The 25,841-nt window shown below is 43.9% G+C and overlaps 1 protein-coding gene across 2 annotated transcripts in view; it reads left to right on the forward strand.

Moving 5' to 3' along the window:
* The first annotated feature begins 2,377 nt into the window (after positions 1–2,377).
* WNT6 (Wnt family member 6) overlaps positions 2,378–25,841 on the forward strand; it is a 53,410-nt gene continuing 29,946 nt past the window's right edge. Inside the window, exon 1 of one of the 2 annotated variants that reach the window (XM_067460652.1) lies at positions 2,378–2,674. Coding sequence is in view for 1 of the 2 variants with exons in the window: in XM_060773245.2 (XP_060629228.2) it covers positions 2,598–2,674 (77 nt within the window). In the remaining variant the exon portion in view is untranslated. The remainder of the gene's footprint in view (positions 2,675–25,841) is intronic. The other variant, XM_060773245.2, reaches the window with a different exon arrangement.

Raw genomic sequence — 25,841 nt, forward strand, 5'->3', positions numbered from 1 at the left:
CTTCTCTTGCTTCCTGCCAAGGTAAATGTGCGTTAGGTGCCCAGAAGCAACAAAAGAATGCAGCACTTTTCTGATTCCTGCTCTAGCAATAATAACTGACAGATTTAGATTTCTCTTTCCAAAATGTATCTGTTCCTTTTAGAAAAAGGAAGAACCCCCTCACACTTAGTCTAGATCAGGGCCATGCCTATGGATCTTCACATTCTTCAGAGTGACAGATAATCTAGTTATGATTAGCATCCATACATTCCAAATAAAAGGCTGAAACTTGCCCTTGGCTACCAAGTGAGCAAGAGACTCACGGCCCTTCCGCACAGCCCTATATGCCAGAATATCAAGGCAGAAAATCCCACATTATCTGAGTGTGGACTCAACCCAGTTCAAAGCAGATGTTGTGGGATTTTCTGCCTTGATATATTTTCTGGGATATAGAGCTGTGTGGGAGGGCCCTCAGTGGCTATAAGGAATTGGCAGTTGGAGAGAGATGCTTGGGTTCATAGTTTTTGGAAATACAGGTCATTACTCTTGAGTAGCAGACCTAAATTGTCCTAGTTGCTTCTCAGACTGGGTCTACACTGCCTTATATCCCAGGCAGGAAATCCCACAATATCCACTTTGAATTGGGTTATCTGAGTCCACACTCAGATAACGTGGGATTTTTCTGCCTTGATATTCTGGGATGTAGGGCTGCATGGAAGGGCCCTCAGATAAACCAACTCACAGCAGATATTGTGGGATTTTTCTGCCTTGATATTCTGGGATATAGGGTTGTGTGGAAGGGCCCCTGGTTCGCCCATGGATTTCCTAGGGTTTTCTTAGGAAGGAATAGCAGAGGCGCTTTTGTCATTTCCTTCCTCAGAAGACAACCTGCAGTACCTGGTAATGATATTCGTTGGCAGTCCCCCACTTAAGTATTAGCTGGGGCTGACCCTGCTTAGTTCCCAAGATCAGAAAATTGGTGGTGCTTTATAGGCCTAGGACAATGGAGGATTAAGAGCGGAAAATAGAATGGTCTAAATGCCTAGATGTTTTGCTTCTTAACTTCTCCGCTCAGGTTTGGTGCTTCTGGTCTCCTGACAGACGCCAGACTATAAATGAAGCCGTCTGTGGGCCCTTCCACACAGCCATATAAACCAGAATATCATGGCAGAAATCCCACAATATTTGCTTTGAACTGGGTTATCTGAGTCCACACTGCCATATATTCCAATTCAAAGTAGAAAATGTGGGATTTCATTCAGCTGTGTGGAAGGGCCCTGTGTGTGTGTGTTTCGGATAGTGGTGATACAATTGCTGGTGGGATCCCCCAGTTAGACAAGGGCCCACTCTGCACATGCACAGAATACTCTTGGTATCCCCGTTTATAGTTCTCCAATATTCGCTTTCTATGGAAGAAGGAAAGGGCGCAAGGCCTGTGGGGCATCCCACTTGCAGAGCCTGGAAGGGAGAGGGCCGTCGTCGAGGCTTTGGGGACCAAACCGGCGGTCCTCTCGCCCCTTTTTGAGCTGCTGGAGCCCAAACCACCTCTACCCGGCGAAGCCTCCACGGTCAGAATCAGCCCCTTTGCTCCGGATTGAAAGCGGAGGAGGCGCTGTGTATCTGGAGAAACTTAGGGGGCGTCTAAGCTGTGGGTGAGAAGACAGGAAAGCTTAGAGAAGACAATGATGCTGGGGGAAATTGAAGGTAAAAGGAAGAGGGGCCGACCAAGGGCAAGATGTGTGGATGGTATCCTTGAAGTGACTGGCTTGATCTTGAAGGTGCTGGGGGTGGTGACGGCCGACAGGGAGCTCTGGCGTGGGATGGTCCATGAAGTCAGGAAGAGTCGAAGAGTCGGGAGCGACTGAACGAATAAACAACAAGCTGTGGGACTAATGCAATTTACACCACTTGAACCGCCATGTCTCAATACTACTGGAATCTGTAGTTTGGGGAGGCCCCATCCCTCTTTGGCAAAGCAGGCATTGGAAACCCACAGCTCCCGGGATTCCCTCGACCTGAGCCGTGGCAGCCTGCATTCCTTCTCTCGTGTGGATGCGCCCCTAGAGAGGGTTTTTGCCCTGGGCTTAGTGTATGTGGACGGGTGGGGGGCACTACATTCCGTGCCTTTCCTGGGACGTTTATATACACGACTGCCCCCCCCCCCTTGGGCCCCCAATATATCCCTTCTGCCATCTTCCCCCTCTTTCCCTCTCGGTCCCTCTGTCCGGAGGGAGATGGCAATCGCGGTGCGCCGGGAATGCGGCGCTTGGCACTGGCTCAGCCCCCTCTTCCCTCTCCCTCCCTCTGCCTCCCTGTGTCTTCTTTCGGGGGCGTCCCCTCCCCGCCTGTCAGCCTCGTCCCTCCCTCCCTCCCTCCGCTTCGCCTGCCTCCTCGCCTCCTCGACCTGGGACGGGGCTCGGCGCAGCAGCAGCGGCGGCGGCGTCGGCAGCCACCCTCGAGGCTCGCCCGGCCCCTCGGCGGTCGCCCACCTCGCCCGAAGAGCCCCCGACGGCGGTGGAGACGGGCCCTCGCGCCCCCTTCCTCCTCCCCTCTTCCTTCTCCTCTTCCCCCCTCCTCTTCCTCCTCCCCCTCCTTTCCCTCCGCGGGCCCGGGGCAGGATGTTGCCCCCCTCCCGCACCCAGCTGGGGCTTTTCTTCATCTTGCTCTGCCCGGCCAACATCATCGGGCTTTGGTGGTGAGTAGCCCACGCGGCGCGACGGAGGGAGGGAGGGAGGGAAGGGGGCGAGGGGAAAGCTTCGAGGGGCCCCTTGGGGGCAGCGCTTGGCGAGAAGGGAGGGCGGCGAGGGGCCAATGGGGCCGAGGACGACCACAGGTGCCTTTGGAAAGGAAGGCGAGCCTTGGGTGGCCACGAGGACAAGACCCTCGAAGGACCTCACCAGTCCTCTTACTCCCGCTCTCCATCATTGCCTCATGCAGCTCTGTGGGCTGAACTTGGGCCCTTCCTCACAGCCCTATATCCCAGAATATCAAGGCAGAAAATCCCACATTATCTGAGTGTGGACTCAGATAACCCAGTTCAAAGCAGATATTGTGGGATTTTCTGCCTTGATATTCTGGGATATAGGGCTGTGCGGAAGGGGCCCTAGTTTCCTACTGCTCCAGAGACTAGTACCCGGAGCCCCGGGTACAAATGGCACCTAAACATGAGGAAGAACTGGGTTTCATGGGTTTCACTGGGTTGCTGTGAGTTTTCCGGGCTGAATGGCCATGTTCCAGAAGCATTCTGTCCTGACATTTCGCCCACCTCTATGGCAGACATCCTCAGAGGTTATGCGGTCTGTTGGAAACTAGGCAAGTGGAGTTGATATATCTGTGGAATGTTCAGGGTGGGAGAAAGAACTCTTGTCTGTTTGAGGCAAGTGTGAATGTTGCAACTGGCCAGCTTGATTAGCATTGAATGGTCTTGCAGCTTCAAAGCCTGACTACTTCCTGCCTAGGGGAGTCATTTGTTGGGAGACGTTAGCTGGCCCTGATTAGTTTCCTGTCTGGAAGTCCCCTGCTTTCTGAGTGTTGTGTTTTATTTATTCCAGACAGGAATCAATCAGGGCCAGCTAACTTCCAACAAAAGATTCCCCCAGGCAGTAAGCAGTTAGGCTTTGAAGCTGCAGGGCTGTGCAATGCTAATCAAGGTGGCCAATTTCAGCATTTACTCATGCCTCAAGCAAACAAAAGTCTCCCATCCTGGATATTCCACAGATATATAAACCCTACTTGCCTGGTTTCCAACTGACTTCACAACCTCTGAGAATGCCTGCTATAGATGCAGGCGAAACGTCAGGAGAGAATGCTTCTGGAACATGGCCCAGAAAACTCACAACAACCCAGTGATTCCGGCTATGAAAGCCTTTGGTATCATATTGAAGAACTTCCTGACCGTACTGTCTCAGTACGGGGTGGAGTCTCTTTCTGGGGGGGGGGGGGGGGAGCCGATTAAGCACAAGGAGGATGACTCTCTACAGGGAGTGCTTTGCCTGTGTGAATGGCAGAATGGGCAGGGTGGCCCTTTGGTCTCTTCCAGCTGTGACTAATGGTCTGTGTCCGCCTCGACAGTGCGCCCGGAGTCGCCTTGAAGCCCCTGTGCCCAGAGTCCTCCCAAAATGCCCAACGCTCCTTTTCCGTGATCCTCCCAGACAAGGGATCTTTATAGGACGGACTGGGTTCCTCCTGCCTCCCCCTCCCCTTCCCTCCCCTTCCCAGCCCCCTTCTTGGCTCATCCTGAGCCTGGGCTCCCTCCTTCCCTTCCCTCCTTCCCTCCCCGCCCCGTCCCAAGCCCGCGGGGACCGCCAGGTAAAGGCGCTCCTCCTCAGGATGGGGAGCCGGCAAGCGCTGAGCTGTCCTGGGGCTACATTCCTCCCAGAAGGAGAGGGAAGGAAGGGAGGGAGGGAGGGGGAGGGAGGGAAAGAGACCCCTCCTCTGAGGAGGCAGGCGGGGCACCTCCACTCTCCCCCCATCCAGTAAGTCAACTTTAATTAAAAGAAGAAGAAGAAGGAAAAAAAAGGGGGGGAGAGATCTTGTGCGAGGCCAAGCCCTTCCCGAAGCGCCCCCTCCCCATCTGCGCCCCTTCCTCAAACAGCAAGGCCTCCAGAGAGGGACGGGCGGAGGGGCTTCATTACACGAACCAGCCCCGCGCTGGTGGGGGGGGGGGGGGGAGCCCAGGTATCTGTCGAAACATGACCTATTTAAATCTATTAAGAATTTCACCCAACCTGTCCTGATCCCTTTTTAAGTGCTTTCTTTCCCCCTTCCAGCCTCGCTTCCTTCCCTGCAATCCGGCACATAATTCATTAGCGAAGGTGATTCATCTCCGCCCTTGTCACACTCGCTGGCCTAGCCTCCCCGATCAAGCCCGGGCCAACCCTTGGCCTGCCTCTGCCTCCCACCCCCATGGGCAGGCCTGGCACCCAGGGCTCCAAGGGGCACGGGGGCAGCAGGTTGGGAAAGAGAGCGACACTCCACCGAGCCCTCCCTTCCCCGAGTGCTGTAGCCAAGTAGGTGGCTTGAAATGAGAACTCCAGCAGGAGATTGGGTTGAGGCGCTTAGGGTGGAAAGCATAGAGTCCCCCTAACTCAAGTCTCTTATCCTCTGTCTAGCCCAGTGGTTCTAAACCTTGGGTCCCCAGATGTTTTTGGTCTTCAACTCCCAGAAATCCTAACAGCTGGTTGGGATTTCTGGGAGTCTTAGGCCAAAAACACCTGGGGACCCCAGGTTGAGAACCTACTGGACTCTAGCCTTGTGAGGTGGGTGATAGACCTATATGAAGGAGGTGTAACTAACAATACCCTAATCTATGTGTTGTCGAAGGCTTTCATAGCCAGAATCACTGGGTTGCTGTGAATTTTCCAGGCTGTCTGGCCATGCTCCAGAAGCATTCTCTCTTGATGTTTTGCCCACATCTCTGGCAGGTATCCTCAGAGGTTGAGGGGTCTAGGCAAGTGGAGTTTATATATCTGTGGAATGTCCAGGGTGGGAGAAAGAACTCTTGTCTGAGTGAGGCAGATGTAAATGGTGCAATTGACCACCTTGGTGATCATTTAAAAGCATTGCAGCTTCAAAGCCTGGCTGCTTCCTGCCGGGGGAATCCTTTGTTTAGAGGTGTTAGCTGGCCCCGATTGTTTACTGTCTGGAATAAATAAAGAACAACACTAAGATATCAGAAGAATTCCAGACAGGAAACAATCAGGGCCAGCTAACATCTCTCAACAAAGGATTCCCCCATGCAGGAAGTAGCCAGGCCTTGAAGTTGCAAGGCTATTCAATGCTAATCAAGGAGTCCAATTGCAACATTCACACCTGCCTCAAACAGACAAGAGTTCTTTCTCCCACCCTGGACAGTCCACAGATATATACACCCCACTTTCCTAGTTTCCAACACATCCCTCAACCTCTGAGGATGCCTGCCATAGATGTGAGTGAAACATCAGGAGATAATGCTTCTGGAACATGGCCAGACAGCCCAGAAAACTCACAGCAACCCAATATCCTGATCACTCCTGCCTCTCATTCTTCCCCATCACTCATCACATCGGTTTCACTCCATCCAGAAAACACAGAGTAGATCTGTCACACACATCAGGTGGATTTCACACACGCATGTTCTTCAGGGCCCAGTGTTAGGAAGCTGTTAGGTATGAATATGAATAGGCTGACACTTTTGGGAAGTGCAGTGTTTCATTTGGTGCTGGGCCGTGCGAACACTCTCATGTGTCTGGTTTTTCCATAACTTTCTCAAAGTTATCCCTGGTAACCCATTCAGATGGTTCCCCTTGATGGTTGGTGGTCTGGTCCCATGGACAAGTTGTCCCTTGATGTCTCAGTCAGCAAGTGGTCAGCTTGCATACTGCAATGGCTCAGACAATAGATAATTATATTTACTGCACATGTACAAGAACAAGAGCATCAACGGTAGAGGAAAAGGCCATGGTGAGTCCCACTCATGTGGACAACCAATTCCAGCCTGCTAGAAAGCAATCATGGGTTTGCTTGAAAGGATCTTGCACAGCAGAGTATAAGCATAAAGCACAACTTTTGTGCATTAATGGAGATGGAGAGGGGAATATCAACCACACAATTATCTGGTTCATTAAAAGGTTTTGGTCTATCCTGAGATTTGCTATCATCCTAAATGTTTCAGCTGACTTGCTTAGTGCTGGGATGCTCACATTATGTGTTATAAAGATTTTTTTTTCCAGTGCGCAATGTTAAGAATATAATTGCCTTTGCTAGTGTTACTGTTTTCTGCATGAATTTTCCCTCAGTTTCAATAGACTACATTTCCTAAACCACTACGTCTTAAACCGTGGGTTCCTGCCTCAAATGGAGTCCCCTTAGCTCAGTGTTGAAGTTTTGAAAAAATATGGCAACAGTCAAAGTTTTCTGAGCGCCACCTAGTGCCTGTTTTAGACATTTGCATGATTTTGTTGTGCAGGGCTTACCATGGACTCTGCAGAAGATGCTTCAGCTGTACTTCATAAAATGGGGAAATCAGGCTGTTTTGCATGTCTTGCAAATGCTTATCTATCAGCAAATGTTTGTTTTATACCCGTTTTATTTACCTATATATCTGGAGACACGTAGAAATTTCTCAATCCAGAAGAGAACTCAAGTGGAAAACTTTCAGAAGCTCTGTTATAGAGTACCCCAACTTTATGCTCCCTCTGCAAACAGAGACATATGCATATGTGAACATATACATGTGTGTCTGCCAAAATAAGAAAACGTTATTTTAAAATAATGGCAACTGATGGCCAGCCAACTCATCAGTTATGCTAGGGCCAGGAGCTGGTATTGCTAAGTCACTGCTGGGAGCCAAATGCCAATGAAGGGTCAATTTCTGCACAGAGTCTTCTGATTTACCTAGGTCCTATTTCCTCTTCCTGCTTGTCCATCTGCCTTCTCCTAACCATAATCAGAATATGATTAAGGAGAATCTTTGTGATCCTCACTGTCCTTGTCCTGCTGTTCTGAAACAGAAGTGGGATAACTCTAGTTGGCCAGGACAAGGTTTCTGACCACGGAACTCTACAAATCTCCCCTTTCTTCAGTTTAAAATAGAAGAAACCAAATTTCACTTCAGATTTCTAAAAAAAATACTGTTTTTTTCTTTTTACAAGTCAAACAATGCAGGGAGATTTAAAGGGGGAATCAAAATTCTTGGTGGCTTTTAGGAGGATATCTAGCCTACAAAACTGAAGCTCTTAGTCAGATCTGTTTGTCTCCCAATCTTATTTCTCTTTAACAAATTCCAAGTTTGTAGGAGCCCCCAGTGGCGCAATAGGTTAAACCCTTGTGTTGGCAGGACTGAAGACCAATAGGTCGTAGGTTCGAATCCTGGGACAGCATGGATGAGCTCCCTCTGTCAGCTCTAGCTCCCCATGCGGGGACATGAGAGAAGCTTCCCACAAGGATGATAAAGCATCAAAACATCCAGGCATCCCCTGGGCTGCATCCTTGCAGATGGCCAATTCTCTCATACCAGAAGTGACTTGCAGTTTCTCAAGTTGCCCCAAACATTAAAAAAACTGCCAAATGGGCCAAAACTTGTTCATATGACCCTAAGACATAGTTTCACTCCCTCTGTCTGAATCAAGTAATTAATTTCTCTACAGAGCTACCCAGCCACTTCTCAATGTGATACCTCTTGAAAGAGACCAGCATAGGGAAGTCTGGGGGCATTAAACACAAAGGTAACTTCTCCAAGCTCTGTTTGCCACCAAACCTATTATCATGGCAAGAGGGAGATAAACATGAGAATACAGAGTGAACCTAACTGATAGATGAAAACACTCAAAAGTGCTGTGTGCAATTAGCATTAAGCAATGGCCCAGTGGGTTAAATCCTTGTGCTGGCAGGTCAGAGGTTCGATCCGGGGAGAGCGTGGATGAGCTCCCTCTCTTAGCTCCAGCTCTCCATGCGGGGACATGAGAGAAGCCTCCCACAAGGGTGGTAAAACATCCGGGTGTCCCCTGGGCATGTCCTTGCAGCCAGCTAGTTCTCTCACACAAGAAGTGACTTGCAGTTTCTCAAGTCACTCCTGACACACACACACAAAAGCTTCCATGGACTGGTGGCGTCTCATTCCAGAGAAGATGGGGTAAGGCTTTGGCCATTGTTTTCTTGACTTCAGGCAGGTTAATGACAGCAAGGATTGAGGACCTCCTGCTGTGAGAGATTTATGAATGAATTTCACATCAAGGGGCTCATACTGGGATTTCCTTTTTGGCATGTGAGGGTCTGTGTCAGCTAAGGGACTAGGAGGTTATATGTGTGATATTTGGTATATGTCAATATGAGGTGCAATAGTTAACTTTCTAGAGCATGCTCTCTGTAACTGACAAGTTTAGTGTGAACAGTGTTTAAACATTTGTTGCCATGCTTTGTAGCACCACTCTAAAAAATACTACATGATATAATGCCCCAAATCCCCCACCCAGCTCAATCGCAAGTATGGAATCTGGGGAGTTTTGATCCAAAAAGTAAACCTTCTGAGCTTGGCTTAGAACTTCTTTCACTTTCCTATCAAAATATTAATACTCTTCTAAGACATGCATGGACATTCCAGAAGACTAGCTTGAAATTGCAGCTGTTTCTAGGGTGTACTTGGGTCTGGTTTCTAGAATATCTGATTCCTGAGGACAGAGGAGGACTGAAGTGGACTTAGCTACACAACAACAAGGATGTGATAGGGACACACAAAACTGCAATTTAACTGGGATGTTTAGGATTAAAGCTTTAAGATCTTGGATGGCAAAAGAGGACTATAGCCTCATCTGGAAGAAAGGCTGGGATCGTCTTGTATGTATTGGCAGAGCTGGGCCTGGAAGCTCAAAAGGATAATGCAGAGAAGGGCAGAGGTTCAACTTGGGTTGGTTTCTTCCTGGCTTTTCTTTAAAATTGATTTTTAAAAATAACTCAGCTGCAAAATAGAGAAGAAAACAACCTCCTGCATACATATGACAATAGCCAGTCATTCCAGGCTCTGCCTGTTGAGCTCAGCAGTAGCATGGGAAAGCTCATTTCATCCAAACCCCCCTCCCCCCCCCCAACAAAAACAGGTACTTATCCAGCACATGACCATATTACATATTTTACTGCAGCTTACATAATATCCAACCAGGGTGGCTATGACTGGGGGTTTGTGGGAGTTGTAGCCCCCAAACAAGAACATGTATGTTATTTTATTGTAGTTTTATCTATTGTTATGTATGATGTTCAAATGGTTTTATTTGTTGGCATTGAATCCTTGCTATGAACCATCCTGAGTCCCTCTACAGAGGTTAGAGAAGAACACAGTATATAAAAGTTTTAAATCATTAAATAAATAAATATCTTCCAAGCTCTGGATTACACTTAGAAATGTTGTACTTTCTTTGTACATGTTGCTTGGATGTGCTCATGCTTCAGAATCTTAAAACATCCAAGAGTTTAGATGCCCAAACAATGCAAAAAGAAAAAAGAAAGAAAGAAGTAAACATTGATGCTTGGCATATAAAAGGTGGACAGTGCAAGTGTTGCATTCAGTGCCACAAGAACACCAATTATCATGTAACAACCCCAAGGCATCTACAGTAGAGTCTTGCTTATCCAACCTTCGCTCATCCAACATTCTGTATTACCCAACACAGTCTGCCCCTTGCCTGGATCCACAGCTGTTTCAATACATTGCAATGTTTTTGGTGCTAAATTAGTAAATACAGTAATTACTACATAACGTTACCATGTATTGAACTGCTTTTTCTGTCTATTTGTTGTAAAACATGATGTTTTTCTGCTTAATTTGTAAAATCATAACGCAATTTGACGTTTAATAGGCCTTTCCTTAATCTCTCCTTATTATCCAACTTTTATGCTTATTCAACATTCTGCCGGCCTGTTTATGTTGGATAAGTGAGACTGTACTGTAGCTACTCAGAGAGTGAAGCAAGGTTGGAAATGCTGTGAGTAACCCTCGGGGTAGGGGGAACTCCACAGAGACGGAAGGTGAATGATCAGTAATCAAAAGATGGGGATCTATTAGATCAGAGGTCCCCAAACTAAGGCCCACAAGCCAGATGTGGTCCTCCAAGGTCATTTCCCTGGGTCCCGGTCAGGGTTGGCTTGACACGCCTTCCTCTTGGCACCTTTCTCTTTTTCACCCTCCATTCGTGCCTCTTGAAATTCTACAGCACTGCTGGTCACAGCTGACCTCCAGCAAAAGCTCTCAAGGGCCAGGGCTTCTCAGTTCTCGGTGTCAATGCCACGGTTTCTAAGTTTGGCTTTGAGTCCATCTTTGAATCTCTTTTCCTGTCCACCAACATTGCATTTCCCATTCTTGAGTTTGGAGTAGAGCAACTGCTTTGGGACATGGTGGTTGGGCATTCGGACCAAGTGGCTGGTCCAGAGGAGTTATTTATTTATTTCATACATTTCTATCCTGCCCTTCTCCCCACAAGGGGATTCAGAGCGGAGTTGATTGTGGAGGACCATCACCTCAATGCTGGTGGTCTTTGCTTCTTCCAGCACACTGACATTTGTCTGCCTATCTTCCCAAAAGCTTTCCATATTGGTGCCATGAAGTACACTGTGGGTTCAAGCAACAGGTGAAGATCCCCAAAGGAAATTAAAAGAATTATACCACTTAATTGAAAAGATACAATTTGATAATGTTCATCACAAGAATTAAAGTAGGCATTTGAAAAAAAGGCACTCAACCTAGGTCCTAATGATTACTGACAAATCAAGTAGAGTCATAGAACACATAAAGCCCATTTATTCAACATGTCTACTCTTGCTGGGACTGACCAATGGGATCTAGGCCATAAAGAGATTGATATTTTTAGCCATTGAAATTAAATGGACATTATTTGTTCTCTGAACTCCAGCAATGAAAAGAATCTGACAGATTTATCCAAAGAAGGTATTCCATAAAAGAGGTGCTGCTAGCAAGGATGTGCCCCAGCTTTGGACAATATTCACATTCAAACCCGTGTGTTACCTTATTATCTTAGAATATTGAGCAGATGTTGTGCTATACTGAAACAGACTATTGGTAACTCCATCTCAGTATTCTATATGAAGCAGGATCCATTTCAGACAGGGGTCTCTCCCAGCCTAAGTGTTGATGCCACAGACGGGATCTGTGGCCTTTTAGAGCACAAGAGGAATCCTGCTGGGTCAGATCAAAGGCCAATCTAAACTTGCATTCTGTTCACATTGTGCTCAACCATTTAGTTGTCTTTGGAGAGTCCACAAATAGGACCTGAGTATAGTAACACCAGCTGTAAAATGCCATGTGTTCTAGTGCTGAACAACTGCCAAAGCCAGCCCTACGGGTTGGCAGAATGAACAGAATTGTGGAAGGGGGGGGGGGAGCAGGAGAGAGATGGCAGCAGCAGACACAACAGCAGCAGCATCTGCCTTCTGTTCATCTTCTTGAATAGTTCCTTCCCATTCTATAGTCTTACAGCAGGCATTTTTGAAAAGTGTCTATGAATAGCAAACAATTTAAGAAAGTTGAATATTTGTTTGTTTATTTATTTATTTACTCAATTTCTATCCCACTCTTCCTCACCCCGAGGGAGACTCAGAGTGACTTGAATATTAATAAAATTCAATGCCACATTATATATAAGACAAAAAAACCATAATTCAACTAAATTCAATAGACATATAAATAAAAATTAAGACCATTAAACATATTGAATGTTGTAAAAACACCATAAAACAAGTAAAGCATTGCACCAATGTTGTCAGGGAGGATGGGGGGGGGGCACCGCTAGTTCTGGATACAGTGATATAATGTTTACATAAGGTTTTAAGCAGTGTTGGACAGACTGAGAGAATCTATTCTGAGCTTTTGTTTTGAACATACACCTCAAGATCCTCCAACTGGAGACTAGCAGAAGAAACATAACATTAAAGAATTCTGAGCCAATGGATGGATGAATCAAGTTAATAACTGGTTGATTCAAACAAATCTGAGGGCTCTTCTACACATGCAGTAAAAACCCAGATGTAACCAGGAAAAAAAGAGGCAGGGGTGCCTAAACGAGGTTTGGGGAAAGCACGTGTGAAATAAGGTTAACAGCTGAAAACACGTGTTTAAAGGGTGTGCTTAAAACCCAATTCTGCCCCGAAAATGTGCACCTTCGCATGATTGTACATCCCTGCAGTCATGAAAAACATGTGACTTCCTTCCCAACCCTTTGTGTAGACTGCTCTAGCCCACTTGTTTTAAAATCCCGAAACAGCTGATCAGGCTATCAAAAAATGGAGTCATGGACACCCAGGTGGCTAAAGGGAAGCACAATTGTAAAGCAATTAGAACTCTCTGAAATCATTCCTTAATTAACCAAAACCTTTCAGTGTATGCCCCCCATCTGCCCTCCAACTTGATCTGCTTCAAAGGAAGGTGTGAAAATGGTGGGAGAGCATTTCCTAGGATTGATAGGTCTGTGTGTGGACTTGCTGTCAGGTCCCAGGATTTTTTGCAGACTGCATTTTGATGCCGCCTGGAAGTGCCTTGATATTACAATTCAGATCCAATATAAAATTTTAAATATATAATTTAGAAAACAACACATTTTTAAAATCACACCAACAAAAAAAAACACATTTTTAAAATCACACCAACAGAAAAACAGAACAGGTTAGATAACTGAAATCAGTCTTTACAAACAGGTGTGGTTTCAGCAGATGGTTAAAACAGAATACAGTATCTACAAATGGATCTACATTGCCATATAATCTAGTTCAAAGCATATAATATCAATTGTATATGGCAGTGTAGATGGGGCCTACCTGTCAGCTCACAATGGGAGAAATATTCCAGTGGTTGGGTGCCAAATTGAGAAGGGCTGGCCATGATATAACATAATACATTGGCTGTGAAACATCCAATAAGGCTTGTGCTAAGGATCTGAAGGGTCCATTTGGCTCAGATAGGGGCAGGGCATCTACTAGTTATCCTAGTTTTGACATGCTGAGGGTCTTGTAGGTCAATAACAAAACCCTGTCTAATGTTTTAGTAATGTATACATACCCAGTGCCTTATGAAATATACATAACTTGGAAATGCACTTTAGCTACTGTATTCTGCACATAGAAGGCATTATAGGAGTCTAATGTGAAATGAGTTTGTTTTACTTTGAACCTTGCTTTGGAGTACTATAATTAAACAATGCATACATACCTCCCACATACAAAGCCACTTCTACTGTAGTTGTCTTAACTTTCTTGATTTCAGCAATGAAATTTAGCCCTCTGATGGACAGTGGCAGTCATTTTTTTTGCTGAGATTGTTTAAAAAAACTTCTTGCTAAGCTGTCCCAAATCACCTAGAGATTTCTCAATAGATCTTGATCTGTCTTCTGTCCAATCCCATGTTAGCATCCACTTGAAAATTGTCAAGATGTAACTTCATCTGAATCAAATAATTTTGAATATGTAGTGTGTGCTCCAAGGCCAATTCTCTCACGCACTGCATGTCCTTTGTGTTCCAGGGAGTAAGACACAAAGTATGTTGGTGATTGATATATTACATTTCACTAGATCTAGTGGGCAAAAATGTAGGAGGCTTTTGCACAGCACTGGCCGGACTGTTTGCTGGTGTGATGATATGATAGGTCCTTGAGAGCTGGCCCTTCTGAGAGTAATCTAATCACTTAAAAAAATTGGCCAGTTACCATGGTCTTTGGGCAAAACATATGATTGATCTCATCCTAGTGGTTTTGACATTATCACCAACTTGCTCCTTGGGGGACCAGAAAGGCCTAGTGGCGTCATTGCAGATCTAAGGAGATGTACTTATTCCCACCACAAAAACAACTTGGCAAAGGAGGACTCCCTCCTTGATCAGAGTTTGAGAGGATTTCTATCAACACAGATAAATCCTTCGACAGTCAACGTTGGGACTTGTGGGAAACAGACTGAGACTTAATAGTGCCAGTTCCCCAGGAAATTGTGTTTTGGACCTCAAAGGGGGTCTAAGATCTGTTCTCTTTCTTTCATCACTGCAGGATAACATTTTAAAAGTGGATAAATAGCCAGCAGAGGGCAGCCAAAGAAACAACGAGTGGCAACATACAATTGCTTTGAGTTCTTGTAGTCCATAAATCCTGTGATATTTAAGTTACACCTTCTTTCTTGATGCCCCACCCACTAAGATTTACCTTGGATGCTGTGATCATTTGAAGAGCAGAGGTCCATGTCCACAGCTGGTTGTCCAAAGCAGTTCTACTTACAGTTAGAGCAGATTCCATCAATTTAGTACCCTTAAAAAGGTAAAGGTTTCCCCTTGACATTAAATCTAGTTGTGCCCAACTCTGGGGAGGTGGTGGTGCTCATCTCCATTTCTAAGACAAAGCATTGGTGTTGTCCATAGACACCTCCAAGGTCATGTTGCTGGCATGACTGCATGGAGCGCCGTTACCTTCCAACAGGAGTGGTACCTATTAATCTACTCACATTTGCATGTTTTTGAACTGCTAGGTTGGTAGGAGCTGGTGCTAACAGCAGGAGCTCACCCTGCTCCCTGGATTCAAACTGCCAACCTTTTGGTCAGCAAGTTCAGCAGCTCAGTGGTTTAACCCGCTGCACCAGTACCCTTCTATTGGGCTAAACATTCTATAATCCCTAACCCATATAGCACTGGCAAAGGATGATAGGAAGTGCCATCCATTCCAACTGCAGCATGCTGTCCTGGAAAGGTTAATTAGTTTATTTAAATATTTATAATCCACCTTATAGCATGCGATCTCAAGGCAACATACTAATGCAATAAATGCAACCATGTTAAAATCATGAACATAATTGAAATAGAATGAAAGCATTTTAATTAAACTGACAAGTGAAAACAGGTCAAGAAGGCTAAAACAGTTTAGAATCATGTGCACAGATATTTCAGAGTGTATCAGTTAGGCCCCCAAGGCTTCAATGAATAACTACATTTTTACTTGGAGCCGAAATAAATAGGTGTTTTGGAGCTAATATTATGACTCTCATAGAACCTGTGGAAATTTGTTTTGTTTACAAAACAAAAGGTCTCAGTGGCATTGCTGGATGAAGGATTTGGGAGGTTATTATAGACCCCAAAACTAACATTTCCAAGTTCTGTTCAGGGCTTAATGAATCTCTTTTTGTACAAGCTGCTGCCTCCAAATTGTGGGTTCCGGATCGTGGGAGTGAGGTTTTATCAGTACAACATTTGGGCTAGTTAATTACTCTGTTGCGAAGTCATGGATGAGTCAAGCACACAAGTGACGTCCAGGAAACTCTTTAACCCAAAGTACTGTGGGCCTGGCTCCTTGCCCTGAGGGTGCTGGAGTCTGGTGGTGTGATTATAATCATCCCCTTTGGACACACATTCCTTTGTCACTTTGCCTGTGCCACCTACAAGCACGGCAGAGGAGCCGTTGTCCACACTCTTCTAGTGAACCTGAAATGCTTTTGTGGCTCCTGCATTTATTTACTTGCCATCTTTCTGCTACAAAGCACGGGGAGGAGGGAAACCTGTGGCTAAGGCAAGGATGCTGGTGAAAGATCTGGGTTTGGTTCCCAGCTTAGCCAGTGACTCTCTGGGGGATCTTGAGTAACATACTTCCTGCCTGCTTGTGTTTGTTCATCCATCATTCCCATTATAAATAAATGTTTGCAATTTTCCTGCCTGTTTACACCCAGATCCTGAAAATACTGTTAGACTTGGGCAAAAACTCATGACAAGCGGGATTCTTGATTCCAGGAATTACAAAAATACTTGTGTATTCTGTGGTTATAATGATGACTAGTCATGTATATTTGAGTTTTTCAGGCATATATCTTAAATGATCATCTTTCAGGCAGGAAGTATTCCTCCATGGAGAGAGTCAAGCAACCGACATATTTAGAAGCAACCAGACCTGCCTTGAAATGACAGTAAAAATGCTTAGATCAAGAGTGGATGACTGGTGAAGGATGCTAGCAGTTATAGTCCACCAGTATTTTGACTTTTAAAAAAAAAATCCTAACCATTGGCTATGGTAGGTAGAACCTTTAGGATTTGCAGTATGTCTGACAGCATTAGGGTAGCCACAAGCTTCCTTTCCTTGGCCTAAATAGATCCCCAACTTTGCATAGAAAGGATGGGCAAACTAATCTCTGGTTTGTCATAATGCCTCTTCAGAGAGCACATGTTCTTATCCTGGGCAATGGAAGAGTCCTTTTGAGCTATGAGACTCCTACACCATGGTTCCTTGTATAGATCCATAAAATGCAGGGCATGGTGAGTAGAAGTGTAGAATATAAGTGACATCACATTACTTTGTTAGCCGCCCTGAGTCCCTCTGCGGAGGCTGAGATAGGACAGGATATAAATGTCTGAAATAAGTAAATAAATTTCACTTTCAGAAGTAAAAAAAAGATTCTTAGAATTTGGGGAGGGGAGGAAGAGGTAATCTGCCTTTTTGATGGTTGGTTTAAGGGTGTTTGGATGGTACTGAAGTGTGAGACGATCCATTTTAATTAATTGGAATGATCTGGGGGCTTCAGATAGATTCCTAGGGAACACTTAAAAATAGCAGTAGTTGTTATAATAGTAGGGTACAACTGCTGTATCTGTGAGGGATGCTTTCCCTGATTTCATATGTATATGCAAACTGTGGATAATAGTGAACCCTACTGAAAGGAAGGACTTGGTGTTAGAATATCATAAAGTCATGGCGTTGGACCTAGAAAATGCCTAGAGAGAATATATTTTTTCAGACATGGATAAATGAAATCATAGGTACTGGTCCCACAGATATAGAGGTTGTACTAGAATAATAAGTAGTTGTTGCTGTACTAGTTGTACTAGTTCATTTATATCCAGGCTTTTCTCCAAAACTGGAACACAAAGTAGCTTACTAAAATTAAAGTAAATACATACAAAGGGATCTGGGTGCTGCTTGTGACCTCACTTTCTCTATCCCTGGTGTTTAATCAGAGTCACAGAAATATTGGAAGACATTTCCAGCCTCTTATTAGCATGTTGTAGTTTATTTTTTCAAGTCCAGGCTAGCCAGTTTAAATGTAGATTGGCGGCTGAGTACACCACTGAGGAGAGCAAGTACTATGGCATTAATGAGCCAGTTTGCAACTAGGAATTAAAATAACTGAGTAAACAATCTGTGAAAATGTTGTAAGGTTTTTTTGGGCTATATGGCCAAAAAAACCTACAACAACCCAGTGATTCTGATCATGAAAGCCTTCGATAATAAATCTCTGGAAAGTTACACTGGACCCTTGGCATCTGCTGAAGTTTGGTTCCAGGACACCCTGTGGATACCCAAAACCCATGGGTGCTCAATGGCAAAATAATATAATTTCCCTTATGTAAAATGGCAAAAGCAAGCCTTGCTTTTTGGATATATTTTTTTTAATTTCAAGTTGCAGATGGTTGAATTTGTGCATACAGAACTTGTGGATTTGGAGGGATGCCTGTAATAATCTGCAAAAAAGTAGAACTAATGAAATGGGAACTAACAAGCGGTTGAAAAGTTTTCTCATATCTTTAGTAGCCTCTCTTTTGTCCAAAGCCATTACTTTTTCCTAGTCTGTGTCTTGTTTTCTGTCAGGGCTTCTGTGCCTATACCTCTGGTCAAATGACATTTACTATAATGCCAAATTTTTAATGTTGTTTGTGTTTTTAAATACATTATAACTATACCCTCAATTCGCTTCTGACACGATAAATAAATAAACCTCCCAATTAGCATTGACCACATATGCAAGGAAAACTTTACCTATCACTTTTAAATTCAAAAGATGAAATTTTAAAACCTATCACTGAATTTCCAAGCGAGCAAAGTGTTCTTATGTTAAATGACTGCCTGAATCATAACTTCTAAAGTCTACCAGAATGTAGAACATCGACGGTGACAACAGTATTCAGTTGTATTTTGGATTTAGAAAGTGCTCTACATTCATAATTATTCTACTGTAATACTGTGGAAGCATGTTTTGTTGCATAGGCTGCTTTTCAAGAATATTATACTGTTTCTAGAAAGGCCATTTCACACACATAAAGCAAAGTTTAATAATTCATTGACTACCCATCTATTCATATTGGCTTTTTTCATGTCAGGAGCAACTTGAGAAACTGCAAGTCACTTCTCGTGTGAGAGAATTGGCCATTTGCAAAGATGTTGCCCAGGGACACCTGGATGTTTTTTTTATTTTTTTACCATCCTTGTGGGACGCTTCTCTCATGTCCCCGCATGGGGAGCTGGAGCTGATAGAGGGAACTCATCCACACTCTTCCCAGATTCCAACCTCTGACCTGTTGGTCTTCAGTCCTGCCGACAAGGATTTAACCCATTGTGCAACTGTGGGTTCCTTTATTGGCTAAGGCCCAACATATCCTTCCTCTTCTTACTGTAATTCAACAGTGGAGAACCCAGTATCTTTCAAATGGTGGACCCAATGTCATCAGCTCCAGTCAGTATATCTGAGAGTCAAGGATGATGGGGATTATTCAGTCGAGAACTTTAGCTGAGTCTGCAAGTTTCAGCAAGTTTCCTCTATAAATAATTCAACACAATTCTAGAATTTAAGGTGCTACATAAATACAAACCACATTGTTGCCTTACATCTGTGCGTGAAACCCACAAAGTGACTCTTTCTTATTCTTAAGCACGCACGCACACATGCACACAAGCTTTGGCACCTTTTTGTGTTTGCTGTCACAGAGTATCCCTTCAGGAGAGCGAATCAAATGCCTTAAACCAAGTGTGACACTGTAATGGCTACTCTGAGTACCTCCAGTATCAGCCACATTGTAAATGTTACCACTAATGGCAAAGTATTCATCCCCAAGTTACATATTAATGACAGAGAACTATGTAATTATTCAAAGTCATTCAAAGTTCATTGAGATTGAGAAAATAAGATCAAGCCGCCTTGAGTTAAATTCATAGTTTTGACAGTTCCTGCATCTTCAGGACTAGACTGATTGGCAATAAAACTGGTATCAGAGGTCGGTCTGGGCAGGCATTGGCAACCTGACAAGATCAGGGCCTTTGGTTGAATCCAATCTGAAGTAAATCAGATCTTGGGAAGAAATAAATGGATTATATCCAAGAAAAGCAGGGCAGTTGTGGAAAACGACTATTTGTGAAAGGCATGGAGACTAATAAAGTTTCTTTTTGGATTACAACTCCCAGAAGCAGCCATGCTGGTTGCAGAGTTCTGGAAGCTCTAAAAAGGTAAGCATTCAAAGTAAATACAGAGGCGCCAAATAAGCTTCAGGACAACAGGTTCAAAAGTGAGATCCACTGCTATGATAATATTTACCCCAAGGGAGATTCTTGTGGCTCAATCTGTTGTTCATTTTAAGGCAATTAGTGAAAATCAGCTCTTCCACGAAGGCTTTCACAATCCTTGAGAATTCTACATTTATCTCTTTGTTTGTGCTTGTCATTCTGGATGTTGTAATTTTTTTTGGTAGTAGTTTGAATTGTTATCTTCTGACTGGTGGGCTCCATTATTGCTTTGTTGAATGTCTTATTTGTTTCTGCTTTAATAAACCTCAGTTTCTGGAAGAAAGTAGAAACAGACATGATGTAAAGTGAGAAATACATTAATACGACTACCTGGAAAGGCTGGCTGGGAAGTTTGCTAGAAAAGCATAAGGGGGCATTGCACTGTGAGATTACATCAAAATGGCTAGTCCCTCAAGTGCATTTCCCCCCAAGAAGCAGAAATTAAAAGATTAGTTTGCAGCATGGATAGGGACCATGACAATTGCATGCCGAATTTCGGCCTGCCATGAAACTGTTGAAAACTCGAAACATTTATTTTTTGGACCAACTCGGGGAATTGTCCAAAGATGCAACTTCTCCAAATTCTGCTCTTACACATTAATTTTAATCTTTTCCCAAGATGACAAAAAGGTTTATCATTATCAAGAGCAATAGAGTAGTATGGCACCTTAAAAGCCTATAGAGGTTCAGTTTTATTTGCATGACTTTTCATGGACTATAATTCACTTCATCAGATGGATGACTGAACAGTAATGAATGCTAGGAAAAAATGTAAGCAGATGTCATGCTCTTGTGTTATTCATTTGCAGCGTCTGCAGCTGGTGGGAAGAATACTTTCATCTAAATCAGGGGACTTTGTTGGACCCAGTAGTGCTCAATGGTGAGAAATACTACATGTCTAATACCATGTACATAATAAGCATCCCTAGTCAAAATTCAGTTGCTAATCCCAGCTAAAGTAGACCCATTAAACCAGAAGCGGCCCTAGGTAATTTTCAACGGTAAGCAAACAGTATTTTGGTGCCTCCCTGCAACCAATCATTGATATATATTTTCTGTTCGTCGTGGGAGTTCTGTGTGCCATATTTGGTTCAATTCCATCATTGGTGGAGTTCAGAATGCTCTTTGATTGTAGGTGAACTATACATCCCAGTAACTACACTTGCCGCACTTGCTCCCTTGCCTGGCCCGCTTTGGGTCCGGAGGCGTGCCTGAAGACTCCAGCGTGTGCACTAAAAGTCACCTCTTCTCCTGACTTTCTCCTCAGCTATTGGGACCAAGAGAGAGAGAGAGAGAGAGAGAGGTGGAAATGGCCACCTTTCCTGAAGGTAGGCACAAAAACAAAGGAGGGAGCGGAGGTGGGAGATACCTCCAGCCGGAGGGACTCTCTCTCTCTCTCTCTCTCTTGGTCCCAGTGGCTGAAGAGAAAGTCAGGAGAAGAGGCAACCTTTGGTGCGCACGCTGGGGTCTTCAGACACGCCTCCAGACCCAGTGGCCGGGTGAAGCAGGAACGAGAGGGGCTAGGCGAGGCTCAAGGACCCAGCCCCTTTGGGAAGAGGATTGCCCGGCAGCGAGGCAAGAAAGCAGAGGCTCCCCCCGACTGCTAGGGCTGTTGTGAGCTGAGAGGGCGCTCCTCAAGTGGCGGTCGAGGGGCATTTACAGAGGCGCCTCTGCACCTCTGGCAAAAAAAGTGTTCTGCTACCGCTTACTTCGCATAATGGATGAGCTGCCCCTGCATTAAACCCATAGCTATGTATTTAGTCAAAATTTTGATTAGCTTTGAATATCAGGTAGGCTGTGGTCCATGTAGGGGATTTTGGCCCTTCAAAAAAGTTAATATCCAATGTCAGACTTGATCTGGGCCTTTTGCCCGTGAAAATCACCTCTATCACAGAACTATTGAAGGAACCTGCTCCCTGTCCTTTTTTTTTGTATCTGGCCGTTCTAGTGCCATCTTACCTCTGCTGGGCCCAAATATGTTGTTTATAATAATTTACCTGTTTTCATGGTTTTCTGTTTCTGGGCTTGAAAAAACCATGGAAAACATTTGACAGACAGACAAGTCAGACAGATATTATTTTGCTACCAAACAAGTGTCCTGTGCTTCCATGCTGGCTGTGAAAGACAAGACTTCTCCTCTTTTTCACCAAGCATGAATACACATGATGCCGCTTAGCAGAGACTATCTATCTATTGTCTGTCTGTCTGTCTGTCTGTCTGTCATAAGCAAGTATCTTTTAAGGGCTTTTAAAGCCCTAATTTAAACAAACTGGCAATCTCCAAGGTGCTTTTAGACCATATCATATGACTTTTGACATAGGTATTGCTTTCTAGATAAATCATATGTTTGCAGTCCCGACCTCCGAGAATTCTTGTATTCCATAATTATTTAAATATTATTCTCAATAATCCTAAAGATTCTACTATTTTCTCTCAAGATAATGGGGTCTAAAACACACTGCTTTGAAAGGGGTATATTATAAAGCAACCCAATGCTTGTTACTTGGGAAATAAATATATCAAGTTCTATAGGACCTACTTAAGAGTTTATGCTTAGACTACCCTTGTTATGTTTTGAATGACAACTCCTAGGATCGTTGTCCATTTTCCATGCTGGCTGGGGCTTCTACAAGTGAAATCCTAAAAAATGTCTTGTGGAAGATGCCGAATGATGAGAAAAAAAAGCTTAAATGTACCTCTATCTGTTGTTTGTCTTTCATTCTATAATTGTCATTGAATGTTTGCCATATATGTGTTCTGTGATCTGCCCTGATTTCCCTTTGGGGTGAGAAGGGTGGAATATATAAATACTGTAAACAATTAATAATAATAATTATTATTATTATTATTATTATTATTATTATTATTTGGTGCTACATGTTGTGGTGATGATGCTAGCTTAGATGGCATGAAACTAGGTGGAAAAAGTGTGGTTTCCAGGGTTTGTTCTGGTTCAACAAGACATTTGGGATTGAATGTCTACTTTTAAGCTGTTTTATTGTATTTATATTTGAATTGTTTAATTGATTGTTTAATCGATATGTCATCAGCCCACTTCAGTTGGGATTGAATGTTTACTTTTAACCTTTTTTATTTTATTTATATTTGAATTGTTCAATTGATATGTCATGTTTATTACTGTATGTTTAAATTGATATGCCAAGTTTATTTTATATGTGTAATGAAGCATTGTCTGCCATGGTCTGTAAGCTGTCCTTAGTCAACCCCCCCCCCCCCCCCCCGCCAATTGGGGTGAGAAGGGTGGGATATAAATGTACTATTAATAATAATAAATTATTATTAATAAGCTTTATAAAATTAATGCCAGTTTGCTGCCAAAATGCTTAGTTTATTTTTGTTTGACATTCAAAAAGAAATCATGGCTATATCAGTCCTTACAATTGTTAAATTTTAATCACCGGATTTTATTACATCAACTGAGAACTGTAGTTAGGAGCTATTAATATTTTGGTCTTTCAGTCTTTTGTCTTCTGTTTATTGATCCTGTGGTCGTCATCAGTCATCCCACATATAATAATTCCACATTCTAGATACACACTGCGTGAAATAAATGTGTGTGAAAGATCAGAGAGATCATTTGTTGGCTTTAAACCTGTCACTCATCAGGAAACCCCACCCTAAGTTGTAGAACTACGTGGGAGGAGATGCCTGTTATTTGTTGATCTCTAAATTCAACCATACTATTATTTACTTCAATAACACCCTTTAGCTATTTCTCTTGCATGTCAAGGCAAAGCTGTAGTAGCTCAGCCTTTTCCAATCCGGTGGCCTCTAGGTGGATTGGATCTGAACTATGACTCTCATAAGAGCTGGTGCAAGACATTTGTTGCCAGAGGCAAAGGACAAAATAACTCCCTTTCCTCATTCCACATACAGAAGTCAACTGGATTATTACTTGAATGTTGCTTCAGCACCGGACTCTACCATCCCAAGGGAACCACGCTAGTTTTACACAGAGGACAGGTTGTGTGGGACACATGCAATCCTAACTTTCAAGACTGGCAAATGGAAAAATGATTGGCATTTGCTGATGTTGCCCTGAGTATCTGCCACCTGTAGCAGTGCTTCAGTCTACACCAGAGTTTCTCAAACTGTGCTCCTCTAGATGTTTTGGACCTCAGCTCTCACAATTCCTTACAGCTGGTAAACTGGCTGGGATTTGTGGGAGCTGAAGTACAAACATCTGGAGGAGCAGAGTTTGAGAAACACTGCTCTGACAAGGGTAGGGCCAGCTCTAACTTGAATAATCTATAACAGGTATGGTCAAAGTCCCCCCCCCCCCGGTGTTTGAACTTCAACTCCCACAATTCCTAACAGCAGATAGGCTGTTAGGAATTGTGGGAGATGGAGTCCAAAACACTTGGAGAAACAAACTTTGCACATGCCTGATCTACAAGCATTCATAACCCACCTATCTAGAATACACCAAGGGGGAGGTTAGTTGTTTTCAGCTGCTCAAAATCCTGAAGGCTGCACGCCTTTCTGTAATTTAGATGAAATCTGAAAAATTCTGTTTGTTTTCCTTCCACCCCACTCACATTACATTTGGATTTTCCCCCTCCTCTGTAATTGTATGCAGTGCACACACGCACATATCCGCATACTTTATTAAGGTAGCACTCGAGGGAGCAAATACTGAAGTCGAGTTTGCAACATGTAACTTTAGCACAGCTTTTTTGATGGTGTGCCCAGTTCATAATTGCATAATCCCATCCAATGAAAATATATCACACTCTCAGTCATGGTCAGAACATGCAAACATGAAGGCCTCCCGGTCATTTTCCTGTGCCCAGGAGCCCCTCATCTTCCTAGGGTGGGACTATTACTTCTTGTAGTGCTAAGCAGAAACTTTGGGGCACATTGTTTATAGAAATTACCACCCATTGTGCAAAAACAAAACTAAAAAGCGTGACTTTAAAAAAAATCTTATCACAAAGTATTCCCCCCCCCCCCACACACACACACACATTCTAGCTTTTTTCTCTCCCTGTATTCTAATTGTGCATACCAACCCATTTGCATGCAAAGTCTGGGCTTGAGACCCCTCTGCTCTTGAGAGGAATGTTGGATGAAATGAGGCACAAAGGCAAGCAGGAGGCAAAATGCTTCTCTCAGTTTCTGCACACAGCTGTCAGAGTGTTTTCTTAGGCAAGGAAAACTCAGAGGTGGTTTTGCTAGTTCCTTCCTCTGAAATATAGCCTACGGCACCTGGCATACATGGTGGTCATCCATCCAAGTGCTAACCAGGCCTGAAATTGCTTAGCTTCCAAGATAAAATGGGATCTGGTGCCTTTAAGATATTTAGGCTGTTTATGTGGTGTGTCTCTTCAAGTCTCCTGCTGGCTTATGAATTTCATAGGTTTTCTTAGGCAAGGAATCCTCAGAGTGATTTTGCCAATTCCTTAATCTTAAATACAAGCAGTCCCTAAGTTACAAACATTGGACTCATAGTTAAGAATGGGGTGAGACAACAAGAAGTGAGAGAAATTTAGATGTGGGAAAGAAAATTCACTCCTGAAAGAATTATAATGGGAAAAGGGTGTCTCGGCTAAAGTTTTATCACCAATTCTTGTTTCCACAACAAGCCACATTTTGCAAAATCCAATTATTACAGGGACAGAAGGGGAGGTGAAATCCTCTAAAGAGGGACACATACAGCAAAACACTTCCCTGTGCTATCCAAAGCAATTCTCTCTCTCTCTCTCTCTCTCTCTCTCTCTCTCTATCTATATATCTATATTTATATATATATATAGGGCTGCAGTGGTGCAGCAGGTTAAACCACTAAACTGCGGAACTTGCTGATCAGAAGGTCGGCAGTTCGAATCCACGGAGTTGGGTGGGCTCCCTTAGTTAGCCCCAGCTTTTGCCAACCTAGCAGCTCAAAAACATGCAAATGTGAATAGATCAATAGGTACCGCTTTGGTGGGAAAGTAATGGCGCTCCATGCAGCTATGTCGGCCACAAGACCTAGGAGGCGTCTAAGGACAACGCTGGCTCTTTGTCTTAGAAATGTAGATGAGACCACCCTCCGGAGTTGGACTCAACTGGATTTAATGTCAAGGGGAAACC

This window comes from Anolis sagrei, chromosome 1 (assembly GCF_037176765.1).
Source record: "Anolis sagrei isolate rAnoSag1 chromosome 1, rAnoSag1.mat, whole genome shotgun sequence".
Lineage (NCBI taxonomy): Eukaryota > Metazoa > Chordata > Lepidosauria > Squamata > Dactyloidae > Anolis > Anolis sagrei.